This window comes from the organism of the source record quoted next, unplaced genomic scaffold (assembly GCF_019419815.1).
Source record: "Pyrus x bretschneideri cultivar Hongxiangsu unplaced genomic scaffold, Pyrus_bretschneideri_v1 Contig27, whole genome shotgun sequence".
NCBI lineage: Eukaryota > Viridiplantae > Streptophyta > Magnoliopsida > Rosales > Rosaceae > Pyrus > Pyrus x bretschneideri.
The window spans coordinates 1,308,189-1,329,395 of NW_025999579.1; the positions used below are offsets into that span (position 1 = coordinate 1,308,189).

Sequence of the window (21,207 nt, forward strand, 5' to 3'; positions counted from 1 at the left end):
AGGGACCATAGTTGCACGTTTTGATGAGTTGAGGGACCAATGATAATGAATTTTTAGTTGAGGGATCATCGCTTCAATAGAGTTAAAATTAAGGAACCATTGCTACAATTTACTCAAAAAATAATTGAAGTCACGGCCTCTATTGAAATTTTGGTCCTTGAATTAAAATTTTTTGAGTATTGATCCCTGAATTTGGAATAATGTGAAGTAATGGTGCAAGTGACTCTCTACTATAATGGTGGAGATGAGTGTTGTCCTTGCCTCATAACGTTTGTTCAAACTCCGTCAACTTCCTAATCTAACGCTTAAGTTAACAAATCTATTGTTTGACAAAAAATAAGAAAAAGTAATGATCATTTTGACTAACTCCGTTAAGCATCCATCCATTTTTTGCCCATTTAAAAACTATATTTTAGATGGAAGGTTTAACGGAATTAGCAAAATGGTTCATAGTTCCACATTATGCTAAATTCAAGTACCAATATCTACCGATTTTTAGTTCAATAATCAAATCTCCAATTGGACCAAAATTCATGGACTAACCTCTAATTAGGCTAAAATTAAAAAACTCTCTAATTTTCTCAAAAATTAATTTACAAGTCAACCATTGATGTGAAATGTGAAATAGTTTGTTTCGATCGAAATTAAAAAACCAAAAATTAAGAAACAGTGTTATAATCAAGCATGACTAATGACACACCACCTAATTGTTTTGAAGGGAATGTTTTTGTTCGTATAAATTTTTGCTAGTAGTGTTTTTATTTAGAAGACCTTGAAATTTAATAATTCAAGTAATTCTTGTAAAATTGGGTTTATTTTTGTTGACATAGGTTTCTTTTTCTTTTTCTTTTTTTGGAAAAATGATTAATCTATCGGTTAAATATTGTGATAGAAAACACTTTTACCACATTCAAAAGTAATTCCAGATTGAGCTTTTGCTCTCCTGTGCATCAAAGGATGAAGGATAATAATTATAATTAACTAAATAAGATTTAATTAAATTTTAACCGTTCACTGGTGGAAAAAAAAATGCGAGGAGAAAAACTTATGATTCCAGACATGCCTTTGGGCTGGGAGGTCAGTTGAAATACAAACTTGGGCCTTATGGACTCAGATTAGAAAAGTATGAAGGCTAGTTTTGGTACTGGATCGTACTCCAGCCTTAGTGTCCTAAACCAATAAAGCCCAATAACTAAGTTCAACATCCATTTGCTGGTTTGGGCCTACCTAATTCTATAATATCTTTGAGTTTTAATCAAAATAAAAAAAAGGTGTTATAATTGAATAGTACCAGGAGTTACTTTTTAGAGTAAAATTGTCCTTTTTCGTTAAAGTGAATAGTACCGGAAGTGTTTCGTTAAAACTCCCTTATATAAAAGGCTGAACGATCAATTTAAGCCTTCAATTATCACCTCATTGAAAATTAGGTCCCTAAATTATTGTTTCAGTAAAATAAGTCTCTAAATTCATAAAAACTGCTAATTTCATTAGTAATATTATATTCAAAGCTATTTTATCCAATTATGAATCTAACGTCTAATTTATCCTCCAAACACTATTTGTTCCAAAAAAATAAATCCATAAACTATGAAAAATACCAATCTAGCCTTCAAAGTGTATCACATACAAGTTACGTGACTTAAATTGACGAAAATTTGAATAGAATACCGAATCTAATATTAGGGATGTAATTGGCAGATTTGATTAGTTTAAGGATTGATTTTCCCAAAAAAAAAAAAATGGTTTAAGGACCTAATTTTAAGCAGGTGATAATTTAGGAACTAAATCAACATTATACCCAATGCTCATCTTAAAGAATTACAAAAAATGATATCATCTCTAGACGTGTGTCATGTGATACAACAAGTCTACAAGGGTGAAAGTACTCACTTTCAAAGGGTTTCACTTTAATAAATGTTACGAGTATTGGATAACTTAGATTCACGGGACCACAATAAAAGCAATAATCCAAACTAATCTAAATCATCCAATGTTCGTAGCATTCGTTCGATAACCGTTAACGCATTGAAGATGGTTTTGAGTTTCTCAGAGTCTATTGAAGATGCCTTTGAATTTCTCAGTCTATTGAAGATGGTTTTGAGTATCTCACAGTCTATTCATGGAATTCAAATTGACATGATATTATCTATATACATGTATCCTTGTCAAGCAAACTTAAAAGTCAGATTACAAACTCTCCAACCGCAACTCATTGCCAGATATAAGTATTCAATTTGATTTTTGGCTTATGGGTCAAACTTTTTAATTAATCCACGCTTATTTCACTAAACGCGTTTGAAAGTCAGGATAATTATAATCAATCTTTCACGTTTTTTTAATGCCTAAGAGAACCTTGTTTGGTAAAAATACAACCTGCATATGATAGGAACTTAATTATTAACCTAATTAAACCAAAAGGTTGTGTGGACAATCGCAAAACTCGTGAGCTTGAAACATATAAGAAAATTCTTAAGAAGACTCTTTCAAAAATGAGACTATCCATAAACATTCTGCCGTTTTGTAGTTTAATATCAATTCTCATGTCAATATTACAAAACATTATGTCAAAAACACGAGATGACAGTAAATTCATAGAGAACTCCTCTTTTGAAAAAGTGCCCTTAACGTTTTTCAACATATAAACCAACTTCACCCTTTTCCAACCAAACAAAAGAAGACAAAGAGTTACTCCATCGACGTTGTTAATTATTTTAATGGGACCATACGAAATTATGGGCAATAATCATTAATTAAGGTCTAAATTAATTGATCCATACAAAATTATGGTCAACAATCATTAATTAAGGTCTAAATCAACGATGTCTACTTTTGAATGTATTATGTTTAGGGTCAAGTTCAGTTAACCTATTCGGATCCAAAGCCTAAAGGTATCCTCGTTTCCTTGCACCTTTGAGTCTGAACAAATTTGTTCTATAAATTTTAATAGTTTAGAATACTCTAAGAAAATACACAGATTATTTGAAGCTAACGAAAAAATTGACAAAATTTTAAGTACAGTAACGTTATACGGCTCATATCACCGATCTCATTTAATGTGATAAAATTTTGTTGTTGTTGCATTAGAAAATATAAATAAATAGTGGTGTGCACGAAGACAGAGAACATGCAACACATTTTTTAATTTGTTTTATTATTAATTTTTTCAATCAAAAAATGTTTAGGAGAGATTGGTTACTTTCATTATTAACGTCAGCGTATACCTATAACCTCAAGTCAAAAGAACTTACTTGTGGCACATAATTGCCAACTATCAGCTACCACCATTGTGAATTTATGTAAAAATTTATATATTGCACACCAATGAGAACTGCTGACAACACGTTTTCTTTGTTAATAAAGTTGGGCGACAAGATTTTAATTGACCAGATGACTTCTCAAAAGTTTTCCACTAACACGTGTCATTGATTAGAATGTCCCACCGACTTGTCCGAAAATATAATATTGAAATTGTAAGAAAACCCAAAGGAACAAAACACTTGAATGAATTTAGGTAAGAATCACTGATATAAATTTAGAGATGTGCTATTCACATACTTTATTTTACTTCTTACATATTACTTAATAATTTTTTCTCGTTGATCTTCTTCAATTCACCTGATCTGACGGTTAGAAATAAAAAATATATATAAAAAATAAAATAAAATATATGAATATCATATTCCTATATTTATAAATCGCGCACTGACAAGAACGGGTCATAATACGGTTAATAAAGTGGGGACACAAGATTTTAATTGACCAGTTGGCTTCTCAAACGTATTCATATTTCTTAGTACTAATACGTACCCTTGACCAGAATATGACTACGATTTGTCGGCGAAATATAATATTAAGAAATTGTAAGAAAACCCAACAGGGAAGGGGATCATCCAGACATTTGAAAGTTAATCCAACGGTTTCAAACATGAGCTATTTTAAAAATTATAACAACTGTAACCGTTGAATTGAATTTCAAAAATTCGAATTTATGACTTTGATAAACTAGGTAAAAGGGATCCGAAGAAGATTTCTTTAATAGAATACCTGAAACAAAACAGAAAATATACAATTTCAAATTTAAAGAAAATGACATGGGAGAAAGAAATTTACAAGAAACTCCAACGTTGGACCCCCGATTAACACGCATATTATCGGATCTTGAGTCAGCATAGCGTTCATACGAACTACGCGGTCGTCGCCAAACTCGGCGTCGCATTGTACGGTCGAGTGAAAGCAGCAGCTGAATCTGATTACCCGCCGCCAACCGCCAGTAATTTGCTGGGCCGCCAATTTTATGCGGTCATGGGGTGCTGCATCTGCTCCGGTTTCTGGGCCTGCTTGGATAAGCTGAAAGCCGGCGGACGGTCCGCCGCAGCTGGAGTCGACGACGCCGAGGACAGAATTGAGTCCTTCGATCTCTTCTTCGACCTCCACGCGCTGCAAATCGCCACCAGCTTCTTCTCCGACCTCAACAAACTCGGGCACGGAGGCTTTGGCCCCGTTTACAAGGTACGTACGGACTCGTGTAATTGGGGGTCTTGTGATTGATCCCGGAAAAATTAGGTGCCGGTATTTTCTGAAGTTTTGGGTGTTGTCGTGGCAGCATTAGAACCGTTGGTTTAGTTCACTACTTGGCATTAATCGTTGACTTACCATTGAGCTCGCACTGTATCGGAAAGGATGATACTTTTTCTTTTCCCTTCAAATTTTCAGTTTGTAATCATTAACTTTTGGAGGAACGTTACCGTCTGTTCTTCAGATGGTAAATTGGTAAACATATGAGTGTTTTTTTTTTTTTTTTTTTTTCGGTACAAGCGATATTCTATACTAAATTAATCTATAGTATGGACGAGGAGTTCGAACTTTCGTGCAAAGGTGAATGAGAGTTGAGAAGGCTAAGTTTTGAGCTTTTTCTTTTTTGGTAGCTAAAGATGTTAGCTTTTTAATAAGACGATATGTATTCTAAACTACTCTAGGATAATTTACGCTAAGCCTTAGCTAACTGGTCTAACCCACACGTAGTTAGATGTAATTGGAGATTTAATGTAGACGTGAGCGTACTAACATTGGCTAGATCCTAGAGTGGATGTGCTCCCCTATGTGTATAGTTCGAATCACCTCCCGCATTTTATATTAGATTAAAGTAGAATATCGTCCTAAAAAAAATCGTGATCTTTAACATACGACTTATTTGTATTTTCTTCGGTTTATTGAATATTTACCCGACTTGTGTGGACTATGCAGGGTTTGATGCCAAATGGTCAAGAAATAGCTGTAAAGAAGCTGTCTTTAGATTCAAGGCAGGGAGCTAGAGAATTCACCAACGAGGTGAAACTGTTACTGAGAGTTCAGCACAAGAATTTGGTCATGTTATTGGGGTGTTGTGTAGAAGGGCCTGAGAAGATGCTGGTTTACGAGTATCTCTCAAACAAAAGCCTCGATTACTTTCTTTTCGGTATGTTCCTCTTTCCCGTTTCTGAGTTTTCATATGTTCATTGTTCAGCATCAGATTGAATTGAAAGGTTTAATTCATTTGGTTAATTATTTGAAAATTTCAGATAAACAGAAATCTGGAAGTTTGGATTGGACAACAAGGTTTCGGGTGATTATGGGAGTGGCAAGAGGTCTTCTTTACCTTCATGAAGAGGCCCCGGAAAGGATCATTCATAGGGACATCAAAGCTAGTAATATATTACTAGATGAGAAGCTCAATCCGAAAATCTCGGATTTTGGATTGGCAAGACTCTTTCCTGGGGAGGACACTCATCTCAATACATTTCGGATTTCTGGTACTCAGTGAGTAGTCTCTTTTCATCACTTCTTTCTGCGTTTATGCTGTACAATTTTTTTACCATTTCATCCTATTCGTCGAGGAGCAATGAAAAACGAAAATGAGTGAATCTTTTGTTAAATACAGTGGTTATATGGCCCCTGAATATGCAATGCATGGATATTTATCGGTGAAGACAGATGTTTTCAGTTACGGAGTCTTGGTGTTAGAGATTGTGAGCGGGAGAAAGAATCACGATGGGCAGCTCGAAAGAGAAAAAGCCGATCTCTTGAGCTATGTAAGTTGCTTCTGTGGAAATTTTTTATGCAAATTAAGAAATGATCAACTTAAAATATGATCCCTCGATATTGTGACTAACGAGAATTGGTACCTTTGTAATCCTAACTAATTAGGTGTTCTAGTTAAACTACTATCCGCAATGTTCATCAGCATATAAGCAGTGCTATTGTGGCTTCCATTGAAATGAGTAGATGAATATGTTCTCAGTCAATTCATTTATTCCTCACAATGTTCCCTTGCTCTGTTCTGCAGACATGGATGCTGCATCAAAGAGGGAAGGTATTGGACTTAGTTGACCCAACCCTAGCCAGGTGCAATCCCGATGAGGCAGCAATGTGCATTCAGATAGGACTTTTATGCTGTCAAGCAAGCGTTGCAGAACGGCCAGACATGAACTCCATCCATCTCATGTTTTCGAGCGATTCATTTACTTTGCCGAGGCCAGGTAAACCTGGACTTCAGGGCCGTGGAGGACGTTGGACGACCACTTCTACTTCCGCTTTTACCAACAATACTAATGCCAGTAGCGGATACACAGGTGCCACCAAGGCCTCCGGCGGGAGCAGTTTTATTGAGGAATATTCTAGAAATTCGATGTCTCATTCTTCTATGGACGAAGGTAGATGATTAGTCATAACCTCCATTTGTAATTCAATTGTGTTGTGAGCTTTATGTGATGTAAAGTAATTAATGTAATCATGAATCTCAATCTAACGTGATATAATTTGTTTTATTCTTTGATAATCCAACTGTCAAAAATTTACTATTTTAAGGTGAAACCTCTGTTTAAGGTTGTTTTACACCGACCACGTAAGAGAAAGAAAAAACCTCAAACCTTATACAAATCAAACAAACAGAAATCATGAGTTACAGAGAACAACATTTTCGACTAACAAATCCCAGAAGCCCTGCGCTCCCACGGTTCATCGCCAGGGGGACCCTGAAGGCCGTCTTTGTTCAGAATCCGAAGCACAGAGGGCGGGGCTTGAAGAATTTAGCCTTCACAGCTCACCCTCTTTCCGGCTTGTAAACCATTCTGCCACACTGTTAGCTTCGCGCCAAATTAACCTCGAATTCAACTGCTGAAATCCAACTTGCAGGTACCACATTGTGTTTACATTTATATATTTTTTGTATAGTTATATGAAGACGATTTTTATCTGCAATTCAAATATTTCTTGTATTTCCTGTATAATTTTCTCTTATATTCATTGTTCATATCGCTATATGGGGTACCGCCAATGCCAAATGAAAATTTCTTGCAGCATTTGGCATAAAAAAAAAGAGTGAAGAAATGGACTTGAATTTGTTGAAATGGAAGCCAAATTGGCAACTCAGAAAATGCTGCAACCACGACCAAGTGATCTTCCTCATCTCCGTTGCTGTCTGCACTGTCGTTATCCTTGTGGTAACCTCTCTCTCTCTTGAACACCGATCTCTCGCTCATTGCAATTTTGATTAAATATCTAATTTTTAAACATGTAAAGGATCCGCTAATGGTTTTGTTTCAATCTGTTTTGTCAATTCTTGTAGCTGTGGAGGACGGTACTGATGACACCATTTAAGCTTATAACCGTGTTTCTTCACGAGGTGAGCCATGCAATCGCATGTCTGCTTACTTGTGGTAAGGTAAGAAAATCTCTCACCCTTCTATCTAAATTTTTCATAATGGTCGCGTTTAGTTTTTGAGACGAGAAATGATAAGATTAATTTGCAGGTGGAAGGGATTAAGGTTAACGCAGATGAAGGTGGAGTCACACAAACCCGCGGTGGCATATCCTGGCTCATTTTGCCCGCCGGATGTAATCCTTTTCCTGTCCTTGACCATATTTATTTTTCAGTTGGTTTGCACATTGCATCTGATTTAGTCGTTACCCTTATCATCTTTCGATTCTGTGTCACGCCAGATCTTGGTTCATCGTTCTGGGGGATGGTATTGATTCTTGCGTCTACAAAACATCTCACTACACAAATCGCTGCTGGCTGTTTCGTTGTTGCTCTAATTATTGTGTTCTTTTTAGCTAAAAATGTTAGTCTTAGCAAACCCATCATTTACTTTATTCATAAGGAAGTAAAACTTTTGAACTGAAATACTTATCCTGTTGTTTTTGTACTGCTTGATATCGTACAAGTGGACGCTTCGAGGACTTTGTATAGGTACGCATGTCGTATTCCAATCAAAACACCTTCCTGTTACTAATAGCACAGGATGCAACTTGACGTTTGTGATTTTGTTTATGTTTTACATTTTGAACGACCAGGATTCATTGTTTTATTTGCTGGAATTTGGTATCTGCAAGAAGCAACGCCGGTTCATATGCTTAGGGAAGTGATTCTGTTCACCGGTAATTGCAAGTTCGTGATTTTCGTTCAGCTATTGCTTAAGAAAGTAGCATATACTTGTGGTTTCCCAATGCTTACTCGCTTTTGTCAAAGTGCAGGTGTAATGAACAGCTTGTTTTCGGTTTATGGTAAGAAGCAACATCATTTTCTCCACATTTTAACTGCTTGTAGTGTACTCATAGATGCCTCGTAATGTATACATTTATCGGTCAATGCAGATATCTACGATGATCTTATATCTCGTAGAATCAATACGAGTGATGCCGAAAGATTTGCAGATGAGTGTCCCTGCTGTACTGGATGTGGATGGGGTGTCATTTGGTGAGCCTTTATGTTTTCTCCTCCCCTCCTTTCTTCTTATCCATTTTCTGTTGTTTTCTAACTACAAAGAGCTTTACGCGCAGGGCCTTCATATCTTTCACATTTCTCTGTGGATCCGTGTACCTAGCTCTTGTGATTTTATCTCCGCGTGTGTGACTGTCTCGGAAACAGATAAACACAGTACACCGCGGAAGATGTTACAACGTTCTCTGTCATACATTCGTTACAAAGAACACATGCAGAGTGGCACGACATGAACTGCGTTCATCGCATGCTTTTCAGCGATTCATTTACTTTAGCTGGAAGAGGGAAACCCGGATTAAAACTAGTAGCTAGTATTCAGTGCTGCTCCTTAGGCTTCTGGGGAAGTAGATTGGTTGAGGATAAATCTAGGAATTGTTGTCTCATATTCTTCCATTGATGAAGGTACATTACCTTCCTTTTATGTCACATAAAAGCACTTTTTGATTGTAAATCTTATGCTAATATAATATAACATGTTTTATTCCTTATACCACGAGAGAGGATCCGGAGATCCTTCAATCACATTCGTTCATCGTACAAGTTTATATTCAATTTTAAATAAAAAATTTACAACAATTTCTGACTGCACAATGAAAGAATGTAATTAGAGGATCTCCAAGATCCTCACAACGAGAATCCGACCAGTATCCTCCTGGCTTCAACCACATCTCCTCACAGTTGTTCCTGGTGAAGGTTACTACTCCTTTCATTTGAGTTTCCGAGTTCGATTCTCACTTCTGTCATTTGAGTTTCCGAGTTCGATTCTCCCACTTTCAGAGTAGCACTTGTAAAAAATGGTAAATATGTTTCGGGAATGCGGGTTAGGCTGGTTGACTATAGTTGAAATTCGAAACGAAACAACTGACGTTGAACACCATGGATGAAATTTGAAACATCAAAACACTTGCTGATTATAAATCCTTCGATTAAGAAAACAGAATTAAAATCCGACATTAAACCATATCAAATCAACAAAATAAGCGCTAAGTACTCGACATCAAAATTTTAAATTGTCTGCCTGCTCGACTGCAGTTCTTCAGGTAAACCAGATATTTCTATGCTTCGGTGATTGGGTACTCGAACACAACATCCTTTCCTGAAAGCTTCCGGTAAACAGCAGAGAAGCTCTCCAGCTTGTACTCGGTGTTGTTTCGTTCCTTGGGGTCCAAGAACACCTGCACGACATCATGAGGATAAAAGAGAAGTAAATTATCTAGTTTTTATAAGACAGAAATTGTAGAAATCAAACGAAGAAATATATGCACATTTGTTAGAAATCTATTCTCTCCTGCTGAATATACTATTTCGTCAAAGTTTTGAAAGTTTACCTTCATTATCTTGGATCCATCCAGACGGTATCTGATGCGCTTTCCAGTAATCTCAGCAGGCAACACAACATCTTCCAACATTGCTTCATGCACAGCAGTTAGTGTACGAGTGCGGGGACGTTGAGCAGCTGACCCTTTCTTAGGAGGCCTCACAATCCTACGTGTGGCAATCAGGATCACATCCTACAACATGACAAACAAGAAGGCCAGTATAAACTTCACCGAATGCAAAAGAAATATTGCAGATAAATGCACAGAAGAGGGTGTCACTTTCTATCAACAAACAAATAAAGAACACTAAGTATTAATCACCTTCCCACTGAACTTCTTCTCAAGCTCCCTCACGAGGCGAACATGGATCTTGCGATAAGCCTTCCTAAGCCTATAGGGCACATGGATAACCACGGCCTTCTTGCTTCCAGACACATCAACTTGACTGCAGCAGAAAGAATGTAACTCAACCAACCGAAAACCGTTTATAAAACATACGAATTCAATAAACAACGCTTACATTGCTGAGTTGATATAGAGGTCCTTCAGATCACTCTTCAGCTCCTGATTTGTGTTTTCCAAATCAAATACCGCCTGCAGAGATAAGTCATGATCAAAACCCGAAACTTCAACAACAAAGTAACTAAAAAGCACAGTAAACAGCAATATAGCTTACTTGAGCAACCGACTCTTCGAATTCAGTCGGCTCAGCATTGTTATCCTTAGAAATCTTCTTCCTTGAAGTATACATCTTGGCAAAGTCTGACTACATAACATAGGCATAAACCACAATCAAAATTTTCAGCATACATAGACATGAAAAAACCGGCAAGTTTCGGATTTTCGGCACAAAACTCCAAGTTACATACCATCCATAATACACTATTCGGGTTCGATAAATCAGAAAATTGATAAACAAAAAGATAATAAAGGGTGGGGTCATATTCTGGAACAAAACTCAAAACCCACATTACAAAATACAAATCTTTCTGCATTCAAACAAAATCATAATCCAAATGAAGAGAAAAAAATGGAGAAAACAAGCAAATGGGTGCCTAATTTTTGCAAAAATTGAAGCTTGGAAAATAAAGAAACATCTTCAAACCCATTCAAATTCACGTGAAATATAAACCACATAAGAAATCTAAGATGCATAGACTCACAACAGCTAGAAGTCTCAAACTTTCTCACACAAAGCAATCAGTCGAGCAGTGAATCGAAGGTACGAAAACGAATTGAGAAAGATGAAATGGGTATGTGGGGATTTAGGGTTTTGGGGTTTACCTCGAGGAGAATCGAGAGCCGGAGCGACTTCTGCTTTTGAGTGACAGAAAACCCAAGAGCTCTGGCTTCGGCGGGTATGGAGAAAACCCTAAGGATGGCGAATAAAAAGGCTTTAAGGAGATAAAATGGACGGTTGGATGATAAATCTTTTAAATGAACGGTTATGATAGCCCTGGGAGTATCCAGTGGTAAAAGATTGGGCTTAAAGCCCAAAAACCAAAACTACAAGCTTAACCCAACGGGCTTTTACAACGGGCCCTTGGAACTGTCATTTTGTTTTCAGACCCTAAACTTTATATGTTTCCAATTCCCCGCCCCCAACTGTTGATGTCTGCACAATTTTCGATGTTCGCATATGATCAATTTTTGGGGAATATACGTAAACAAAATGCTAAATTCACGAGAAAAATTATTAGGGAATGAAGAACAAATAGCGGAGTTTGTTAAAGACGATATGGACAGAAGGAAGACAAAATGATGCAGCAGAAATTTACAAATTTAAAGTTTGAACTCTGTTAGGAGATCATGATACTTTTTTAAAAAGAACGCGATGTTCTGGTTTCAACTCACTACTTTGTAATGATGTATGATGAATTTTAATCATCCAAGTTCATTTAGACTTCTAAAATTGCGTTTTAAAGTTTGTAATAAGAATTGGACTTTTCGTTTTTCCATCCGATTAATGTTTTGTTTTTCCTAAGACCTCCTAAGAACTTCCCAAGGTCTGATTAAGTCAATTTAAGCCTTATGGCTACCAATGTAATTCATTAATTCAAAATTAATCAATTATCCTTTTGGATTTTCTCTCAAACTCTGGTGGACTCCAGAAAACTTTATTCTTAGAGGGCATACGTTTGCAACCCTCTACGCTCATGATGTGTCATTAGTTACTTCATCTTTTCAAAGGGGGCTCGTTTAGAAGTGCTTTTAGTAAAATTGATTTTGAGTACCAAAAGCAATTTAAGTGTTTTTTGGAAGAAGTACCAGATATGTGTTTCTTCTTGTAAGAAGCACTTAAGGTGCTTTTTCAGGATTCACTTGAAAATTTAATAAGGATTTGTTTCAAAAATATTTCACTAAAAGTGCTTTCAATCATTTTTAAAGTACATCCAAACGATTTTTATTTTTGTGGTACAGACTTGAAAAAAATTATGAAACTAACAACTGGAGCAATTTTTTTTTTTTTTTGGGAGAACCTTGGTGGTACAAGAGAAATTTATTGTTATGGAAAAAAAAAAGTTACACCTAGTCAGGAGGAGACATAAACTTTACTCCTCGTAAAGCAAGAAAAGAAGGGAGGGGCATACACATTACCCTTCTTGAAAAAGAATATACAAGAAAATGAAGGGTGGACATAGGACCAAACTCCTTTAAAATAAAACCTAAAATGTAAAAACCTGGAAGACAAACCGTAAAACAAAAAAGGAAAAAAAAATGGTTTTACAAAATCAAATCAAAAGGTTATGGATAATCTTAACCAAATTAAAAGGTTTACATGACGAAATAAAGAGACATTGCTGATGCTAAGATTTCCCCTTTTACCAATCCTAAGTAATTATTCATTTGTTGTTCAAATTTGTGATGAGGAGATGAGGAGATTCTGACTTGTCAACTAAAATTAAATTCAGACCAACTTTCCAGTTGCTAATTATGAAAATTGCCTATTAGTCTTTTCAATTTGTTGAAAAAAAAATTTCTAATAATAAACCAAATACACAATCTATACTTTAATCAATACGAAGACTTGTCATTGGTAGCTGTAGCTAACTAGATTCCATGTACACTATCAAGGTTGAATTTAAAACAAAATTGACAACCCATAAATGAAAATTTGACATATTTTTGTATCACCCATAATCAATGGTGAGAAAGCAAGACTTAATGTATTAGCATGTCTGCTTAAGGATGAAAATTTACTTGCATTAAAGGGCCAGATTCAGCAGATTTTTCGATCTATGATCCATCGAAGTGAGGGGTTAGGCAGGTAGACTATTCTAAAAATCCCTACCTAGCGCCGTCTATGCCTCACCTAGAGACGCTAAGCGGTTGGCTACCGTTCCGATTAATACCTAGGCACTTGAAAATTTAGAAATGACGCCTAGACCTGCTGAGGTGCCCGCCTAGACCGCCCAGACACGCCTAGACACCTGCCTAGGTTGCGACTCACTTTGACATAAAATAGATAACTTTCATTTTGCATTATTTTTTTTTAATAAATTGTAAGAAACTTGTTGAATACTAAAATGAACACAAATTATATGTTTGTTACCCATGTTTTCATTATGTTTCAATACTTCATAATATATATGTCATTCTATTTTGTAATTTATGATGTAATTTTATATATTTTAAGTATAGACAAATACTTATTTACACGAAATATAACAGATTTACTTAAATCCGCCTAAGCCCCGCCTAGCCGCCTACGCGCTAGGCTCCAGCCCACCGCTCTACTAGCACCTAGCGTCTTTTAGAACCTAATGGGCCCTCTTTCAGCTATGGATCCTATTTCAGGTGGGACTGTTAGAGAAATTTTGAATTCTATGAGATTGTGCATTGTTAATTTGAACTATTGTCATTTTCTCAACTCAGGTTAAGGGAGGTCTTTTCTTTTTAAGATATATACCAAGTCTTTTCTATTACATTCATTTTGTTAGTGCTTCAAGTTGGTGGAGTCTCTTTGATCCACTTGACCTGCAAGAGTCTTAAATCGAAGCATTGCCGCAAGAAAACCTTGTCTCCTTAAATTGACTAACTTAGTCATGATTTCTCCACCATCCCACTAACTGGTTAATGAAGAAAATTGAAGCTCAAAAATTTGAGGCATGGCTTCATTTCCATTTCGAGTACCCTGTAGGTTGAAGCTGAAAATTTTGTATGAAACTGCACTCAAGGAGACAAAATGGACTCATAATCTTAGTATCTGTCTGATAACTATATTATTTTAGCATTGACGCTTTTTTCATTAAAAAAAAAAAAAAGAAAGTTCAAATCAACAAGTTGCACAATTTTGTGTGTTGGGTAGAAAATTTACAAATGCTTGACACTTGATGGAATGATCTCATACTAATTTGTATCAAAGAGTCATAAGTTGCTTAAGGGTTGTCTCAAAAATAAGACCCTCAACCTCTCTCTCTCTTCCCCTCTCTAAGAAATAAGTCATAAGTTCCTACTTTGCTACATTTCGTCCGCGTTCCATATGCCACACAAAAAATCACTGTCAAACCAGTAGGTTTCTGCCACATAGCAATCGCCGGCAGAATTTCCTGGAAAATTTGGTGCTGAGTCCGCTGACACAGTTTCCTGCAGATTGAAGGATTCCGTGTCATAGCCATTGTTGTCACCACAATGGAAAGGAGGACATTCCGGAAACTGCACAGTCTTCGACATGTCCATTGGCTCTGAAGGTAAAATGTAAGGACCTGTGCAGTACTCTGCCTTTGTGTTCTGCTTTTCGACATCTAAATTGTACATTGATGCACTCATATTAATTTCTTCCTGCACTATATTTTGTGGTGGCGGCGATATTGTTGCTGTAAAATGTGGGAAGGTGTTGTCTTCGAGAGGCTGCGAAATGGCATGGTTTTGGTTTAACACAGCTGAAGAAATCGATGTTCCTCCTCCTATCTTCTGCTGCAACCTTGGCATCCAAAAGCACCTTATCATGTTTTGAAACTCTACGCTGCTCGTGTCGATTCGGAGATGCCGGGCTTGTTTCTGCACCCTTGTTCTCCAGTAGTTCTTGATTTCATTGTCTGTTCTTCCCGGTAAATATTGCGCGATTTTCGACCACCTACGATCACAAAATGAATGAACTTGCAACCGTAAGTATTTTACTACGGTCTTGAGACGAATAAGCACCATACTATACTATGCCAAGTTTCAATAAACTCCGCACGAATTTACATCCTCGTATTTTAGATTAGATTAGAATATCGCTCAAATTAAAAGTTGTAAGGAAATTGAGTTGTTAAGTGAGGTAGCTAGCACACTTGTTTCCCATTTTTGAGTGGAGGTCAAGAATCAAGAGCTGTTCTTCAGGGCTAAGATTTCCTCGCTTAACGTCAGGTTTCAGATAATTCAACCATCTCAATCTGCAACTTTTGCCAGTTCTCCTTAATCCTGTATAATTAACCAACGAATTAAGAAAATATAATCAGCCAAAGAAGAAGGACTCTAACTACGGTCATCAGCATGCAATTGTGTTACATGTGGTTACCTGAACGTTTGGCTAGCAAGTTCCATCGGCCTTCGCCGTGACGAGCTATGTACTGAATAAGAAGAGAGTCTTCTTCAAGAGTCCATGGCCCTCTCCTAAGCTCACCATAGTCTTCTCCGGAACTACTGCTACTTAGGGTTTTAGTCTTAGTCGACATACCAGCTCTCAATCATAAAAAGAAGGGCAAGCTTTTGATGAGTTAAAACAAAGCCAGACAATAAATTTATATGCAAAATATAAACAAACACACAGATATATATATATATATATATATATATGTGTGTGTGTGTGTGTGTGTGTGTAGTATACTCAAACCCTGTTTCCCCTGGTTGGGTGGGGGGCAAAGCCAGAAACTTTTCAAAGAAGACTTGTAGGGTTGCAAGTAAGTTCAAGATGCATGCATGTAGCTTCCACTTAGCTTCCTTTGGGTCAATCTTTAATCGAAAGAGTTAAACATAGTCCCGTAAAAAATTATTTTTAAAGAAACGGTATCAGGTCATATTTATATGTCATCTCTAACCAAATGAGTTAAACATAGTCCGCTCGATAATTTATTAGTTTTAACTTTATATTTTAAATTTATTGATTAATTTAATTAAACTACCGTTAGATACTTTCAAATGTAGTCGTTGAATTTAAATCAATTATTGCAATTGAGGAATTGAGCCCGATAAAAAAGGCTATGAGGATGGTTACATTTGGCTAGCCTAATCAATTTTGGTGGGCTCCATAGAATTATAACTCAGTCATCTTGGAGATGATTTTTTGACAAATGAGGTCATTTTTTGACTTTTGGACGTTGGCCTTAGTCTATGGTTTATATAGGAAAATAATAAAAAAAAAAATATATTTCAAGCAACTGTGTATAGTTCCTAAAGGGGGTTTAAGGAAAGGGATCCTCTTAGGATCCCTTCCTCCTAATCCACCAAGTTCGGGGATTCGGACCGTTGAAATTTGATCCAATGACTACAAACAAGGGCTCACTTTAAAAGTTATAATAACTTTAGTCGTTGGATCAAATTTTAACAGTCCGAATCGTCAAACTTGATGAATTAGGAGGAAGGTAGATGAAAATAATCCATTTCCGGGGTTTAACTTGTTTCCTGGTCTCTTTACGTATTTACAGTAAAACGACATACTGTCTTGGTATCTAAACTACATGGTCAATGTGTTAATCATTTCAAAACCGTTAATTGATATTTAACTATAACTTCGCTAAATCAGATTAATAGTATGGTAATTAAAATAGTGTCTTCAATTCATTTTTAATTATTTGAGTTTTTAAACTAAATTTACCCTCTAAAAAAGTCATTCTGCAATATCTTTGAGACAAATAATATGATTGAACAAATCAAATAATTACCAAAAACAAAAAACAAAAAACAAAAGCGTGCGAAAGTCATTCTTCATGAGAAAATTAGACTTAGTTGTGAAGTAGGAATTTTCATCCTGATCGATCGTCTGATTGATCGATTTAGACATATTAACTTTCGCATAAGACCAAAAAATTATAAAACAGAGTGTTGCTATCTTATCTTTTAGTCGTCCCTTGATTAGTGTATATAGCTGTTGAGGCATCGTAAAGGATAAACCAACACGTTTCTTTTGGTGGTAATTAAGATAAATATAACACCACTACATCAATAAACAATATGTAAATTAAATTCAATGAATTATAAAACAAAAAACATAATTACAAAACAAAAAACAAGAACATGAGGTACTGCTCTCTGCATGCAATGCAATGCTGTCAGCAAAATAATAAGAAAATATTAATTTTTACGTACGCAATGCACGTATCGGATTTATAGTAAGTACTAAGACGTGTTTAATTAGTGAGCCTAAAATTTGTTTTGACTTTTTTTTTTTTGTTTTTTTGTTTTTAAGAGAAGTTTGTTTTGATTTAAGTTATTGTTTTTTAACATGGATGTAATGCTACTTAGTAGTTAGAATTACAGTCTATTGGTATTTTTCTTCACTTGTAAGTGAGAGATTTTAAGTTCAATTCTCATCAAAGCAAATTTAAATCATATTATTATGGATAACCCAGTCTCCCACCTTAGTGTATATAATATTTTTTGTTAAAAAATAATTAATATATTATCTACTTTTTTTGGAAAACTATCTTACAGATGGACTATTTTATAAATTCCGTATGGACCCAAAATCTCATAGATATCCTAATGTATAAGCATCGTAAAAGATAACCAACACGTTTCTTTTGAAAACAATTAAGATAAATCACTACTTCCTTAACAATATGTAAATTAAATTCAATGAATTTCAAAACAAAAACAACAACATGAGGTATTGCTCTTTCCATGCAATGCTGTCAGCAAAAATAATAGAGAATTATTAATGTGTACGTACGCAATGCATGTATCGTCTTTATTTAAGTATCAAATCAATTAAACACATGTTTAATATTTGAATTAAGAAAAATGCTAAGAAAAATCTTTAACCACCGTATCATGTGATCTACAAAATATCATTCGATATAGACCCGTAAATTAAGCCGTCCACGTTTTCATGCACAGACATGTTAGGGATACTGCCAAGTTTTGATTATGATTTAGCTACTGTTGCAACATGTAGTTTTCTGCCAGAACATTTGGATAAAGATAAGATGAAATTATTACCCAAAAAAAAGAAAAGATGAAATTGATTTACCTTAATTTTGTTCCTTTCAATCTCAAACCGAATTGAGATTTGATGGGTTTATGACCGTGTGTCATGGGTTTCGCATGCGTTCACTATAAGCAAGCCGTGAATCGAAATTATTTTAATTTGGGGCCCGTTTATAAGTACTTTTAAAATGATCAAAAATATTTTTTATGAAACCATCTTTAGAACAAATCCTTTTTAAAAACTCAAGTGAATCATGGAAAAGCACTTTAAGTGCGTTATGGAAGAAGAGAAAACACTTCAAGTGCTTTTGGAACGCAAAAACATTTTCTTTAAAAACGTTTTCATTCATTTTAAAAGTACCCGAAACAAGCCCTTAATGATTTGTGACAAGAGCCGACTTTGGGGATAGCAAAAGGCGCAATTGCACATGACTCCAATTTGAAGGGGCCCTAAAAATTTTGGAAAAATATATTACGGAGGGAATTTTTATAAATTTTATACAGGACTCCTAAAATCTCAGACAACCCAGTGTGACCAATACAATGGTTCCTATCAAGACTATACTAGACCTCAGGTGTAAGGCTTAGTGCAAGGGTCATCTTCAAACTTTAGGAAAAGGATCCTCGCTGGATCCTTTTCTTGGGGATCCAGGGGATCTCGTAATCACGTCCGTTCATTGTACATCGTAGGGTCAGAAATTATTTAAAATTAAATATAAATAGTACCCAACGAAAATTAGCTGCACGATGTACGATGAACGGATATGATTACGAGATCCCCCGGATCCCTAACTTTACACCAACAATACGTAATGCCCGAACACATGGCTAAAATAGGTTAGGCTACAACACGAACATGTACTTGGTACCTGAAAATATTATTATCATGGCCAATTGAATAGTGTAACACCACTTTTAGGGTACTACTTAGAACTATTTGATGAGTTATTTGTAAGTCTTCACTTGTTTGTAGCTCATCATCTTACTCCTATTATCAAGCCAACTTTACAGCAACAATACCTAATGCCCGAACACATGGCTAAACTAGGTTAGGCTACAACACTAACATGTACTCGGTACTTGAAAATATCATGATCATGGCCAATTGAATAGTGTATCACCACTTTTAGGGTACTACTTAGAACTATTTGATGAGTTATTTGTAAGTCTTCATACTTGTTTGTAGCTCATCATCTTACTCTTCTCGTATCGTCGAGGTTTATTAGGAAAAAAAATACTAATTTTGTTCGTTTACTCAAACGGAAGATATCATTCACCTAAAGATTAGACCCTAAAAAAGGCCAAAAGCAAAGAAACGACCTGTCAATTTCTTGAAAACGAAATTTGGGCAATGGGGTGGATTCCATTCAAAGGTTCATAGTTTCCTCCTCTTCTTTTTCCTAGATGATCTGCAATGCTCTCGCTACAAATGAAACGTGCTTGACTGACCTCTCGGTACAAATGAAACGTGCTTGACTGACCAAATTATATTAAAAGATATCATCCAGCACTTACAAAAAGTTAAAATTCTTATTGATGGTTCCTTATTGAGGGGCGGCATTTTGATGAGCTACAGCGCCGTTTCTTGTGTGGTTCCGGCTCCTCCAGCAACCCCAATCAAGCTTTGAACACAGCAAAAATGTGCGGAAAAGTCTGCAGAATTTTTAGTTGCAGCTAATTTTGACCTTAAAAAGATGCTCTATTTTAAGGATGATGAGAATGACTGTCATACCGCCACATAATTTTATAAAGTCGTGTATTATAGTATGAGTTATCAACGACATGGTATGATGCTAGTTGGTATACGCAAGGACTTTGACCTTGTAACAGTGATCAATTGGTTACCAAATCTTAAACATCAAGAAACTACTCTTTGGATTGTGATACGATCTAAATAGCTAGTGATTGCGATGTTTAGCGATCAGTAGAGCTTTAATAATTTTTTTTGGGTAAATTACACTTTCATACCTCATGTTTGGGATATATTTCAATTCCTTACAACATCTTCAAAACATTTCACTTTCATACCTTAAGTACTATTTTATTTCAAAATAATACCTCCGTTACATTTGTCATCCATTGATCTGTTAAATGCTGACGTGGCTGCCACATATATGCCACGTGGCTGCCAAATGTCTGCCACGTGACAAATAAAATAATTTTTTATTTATTTCAATTTTTTTATTTTATTTTATAATTATTATTTATATTTAGAAGATTAAGGTTTTAAAAAAAATTTAAAAATTAATTTTTTTTTTTGCCACATGTCAGACATTTGGCAGCCACATTAGTATTTAACAGATCAATGAATGAAAAATGTAACAGAGGTATTATTTTGAATTAAAATAGTACTTAAGGTATGAAACTGAAATGTTTTGAAGATGTTGTAAAGAATTGAAATAGACTCCAAACCTGAGGTATGAAAGTGTAATTTACCCCTTTTTTTTAGCTATAAATAGGGTAGGACGCCAAACCCTAAACCCTAAACCCTAAATTCAAAATCGGGCTTTTGTTTGAATACCATGAGGCCCAAACCCGAAGCCCAAACAAGAACAGAACTATACGAGGAGAAGATCATTGTGGAGATGGCCCAGAGCAGAAACAAGGTAAGCAGTCCACTTAGTAACAAAATAAAAAAAGCCCAATCCAATATGGATTTAAGCCCAATCCAAATACTTGTCGATGGGCTATCTTTGCAAGAAGAAACTTTGGCGTATTATGCATATGATATGAGTGAAGCTGCATAAAATGAAAATTTTCAGTGTGTAAGAAACACGGTTTAATACATTAAATGTAATAAAATAACTGGTTTAAAACTTGAAGAAAAATAAAAAATTTCAACGCATGACATTTGCTATACCGGATCGTGTTTCCGATACACAACAAAAAATCTCAAATCCATAAAATCTCCAAAATCCACTAAAAGAATAATGAAAAGATCAAGAATTTAATATCTAACTGATTCATGCTTTGTTCAAAGTTCAACCACTTCATATATTA

The 21,207-nt window shown here is 35.6% G+C and overlaps 4 protein-coding genes across 9 annotated transcripts; 2 read left to right on the forward strand and 2 right to left on the reverse strand.

Moving 5' to 3' along the window:
- The first annotated feature begins 4,055 nt into the window (after window positions 1-4,055).
- LOC103950638 (cysteine-rich receptor-like protein kinase 44) lies at window positions 4,056-6,812 on the forward strand. The gene is made up of 5 exons (XM_009361867.3): window positions 4,056-4,509; window positions 5,245-5,455; window positions 5,559-5,796; window positions 5,918-6,068; window positions 6,323-6,812. The coding sequence occupies exons 1-5, from the start codon at window positions 4,303-4,305 to the stop codon at window positions 6,695-6,697; spliced, it is 1,182 nt and encodes a 393-aa protein (XP_009360142.1). The 5' UTR covers window positions 4,056-4,302; the 3' UTR covers window positions 6,698-6,812.
- Window positions 6,813-6,951: 139 nt separating this feature from the next.
- Window positions 6,952-9,854, forward strand: LOC103950639. Of its 5 annotated transcripts, XM_018648283.2 has the most exons (10): window positions 6,952-7,170; window positions 7,336-7,478; window positions 7,604-7,699; window positions 7,788-7,872; window positions 7,978-8,099; window positions 8,203-8,227; window positions 8,332-8,415; window positions 8,512-8,541; window positions 8,632-8,734; window positions 8,818-9,854. In XM_018648283.2, exons 2-10 carry the CDS (start codon window positions 7,365-7,367, stop codon window positions 8,888-8,890), a joined length of 732 nt encoding a protein of 243 aa, XP_018503799.1. In that variant the 5' UTR covers window positions 6,952-7,170; window positions 7,336-7,364; the 3' UTR covers window positions 8,891-9,854. The 5 variants fall into 5 exon arrangements, 4 of the variants coding, with proteins under 4 accessions (XP_018503799.1, XP_048443671.1, XP_048443672.1 ...); XM_048587714.1 differs by having other exon boundaries at window positions 7,788-8,099; XM_048587715.1 differs by having other exon boundaries at window positions 8,332-8,541.
- Window positions 9,640-11,513, reverse strand: LOC103950640 (40S ribosomal protein S7). 2 transcript variants are annotated; one of them, XM_009361869.3, is made up of 6 exons: window positions 11,362-11,513; window positions 10,754-10,843; window positions 10,598-10,671; window positions 10,399-10,522; window positions 10,087-10,269; window positions 9,640-9,933 (listed from the first exon to the last, which is right to left on the reverse strand). In XM_009361869.3, the coding sequence occupies exons 2-6, from the start codon at window positions 10,826-10,828 to the stop codon at window positions 9,814-9,816; spliced, it is 576 nt and encodes a 191-aa protein (XP_009360144.1). In that variant the 5' UTR covers window positions 10,829-10,843; window positions 11,362-11,513; the 3' UTR covers window positions 9,640-9,813. The 2 variants fall into 2 exon arrangements, with proteins under 2 accessions (XP_009360144.1, XP_009360146.1); XM_009361871.3 differs by having other exon boundaries at window positions 10,754-10,839; window positions 11,362-11,452.
- Window positions 11,514-14,347: 2,834 nt separating this feature from the next.
- On the reverse strand, window positions 14,348-15,884 carry LOC103950641 (transcription factor MYB62). Its single transcript, XM_009361872.3, has 3 exons — window positions 15,581-15,884; window positions 15,354-15,483; window positions 14,348-15,154 (listed from the first exon to the last, which is right to left on the reverse strand). The coding sequence occupies exons 1-3, from the start codon at window positions 15,735-15,737 to the stop codon at window positions 14,539-14,541; spliced, it is 903 nt and encodes a 300-aa protein (XP_009360147.2). The 5' UTR covers window positions 15,738-15,884; the 3' UTR covers window positions 14,348-14,538.
- Between the last annotated feature and the right edge of the window lie 5,323 nt (window positions 15,885-21,207).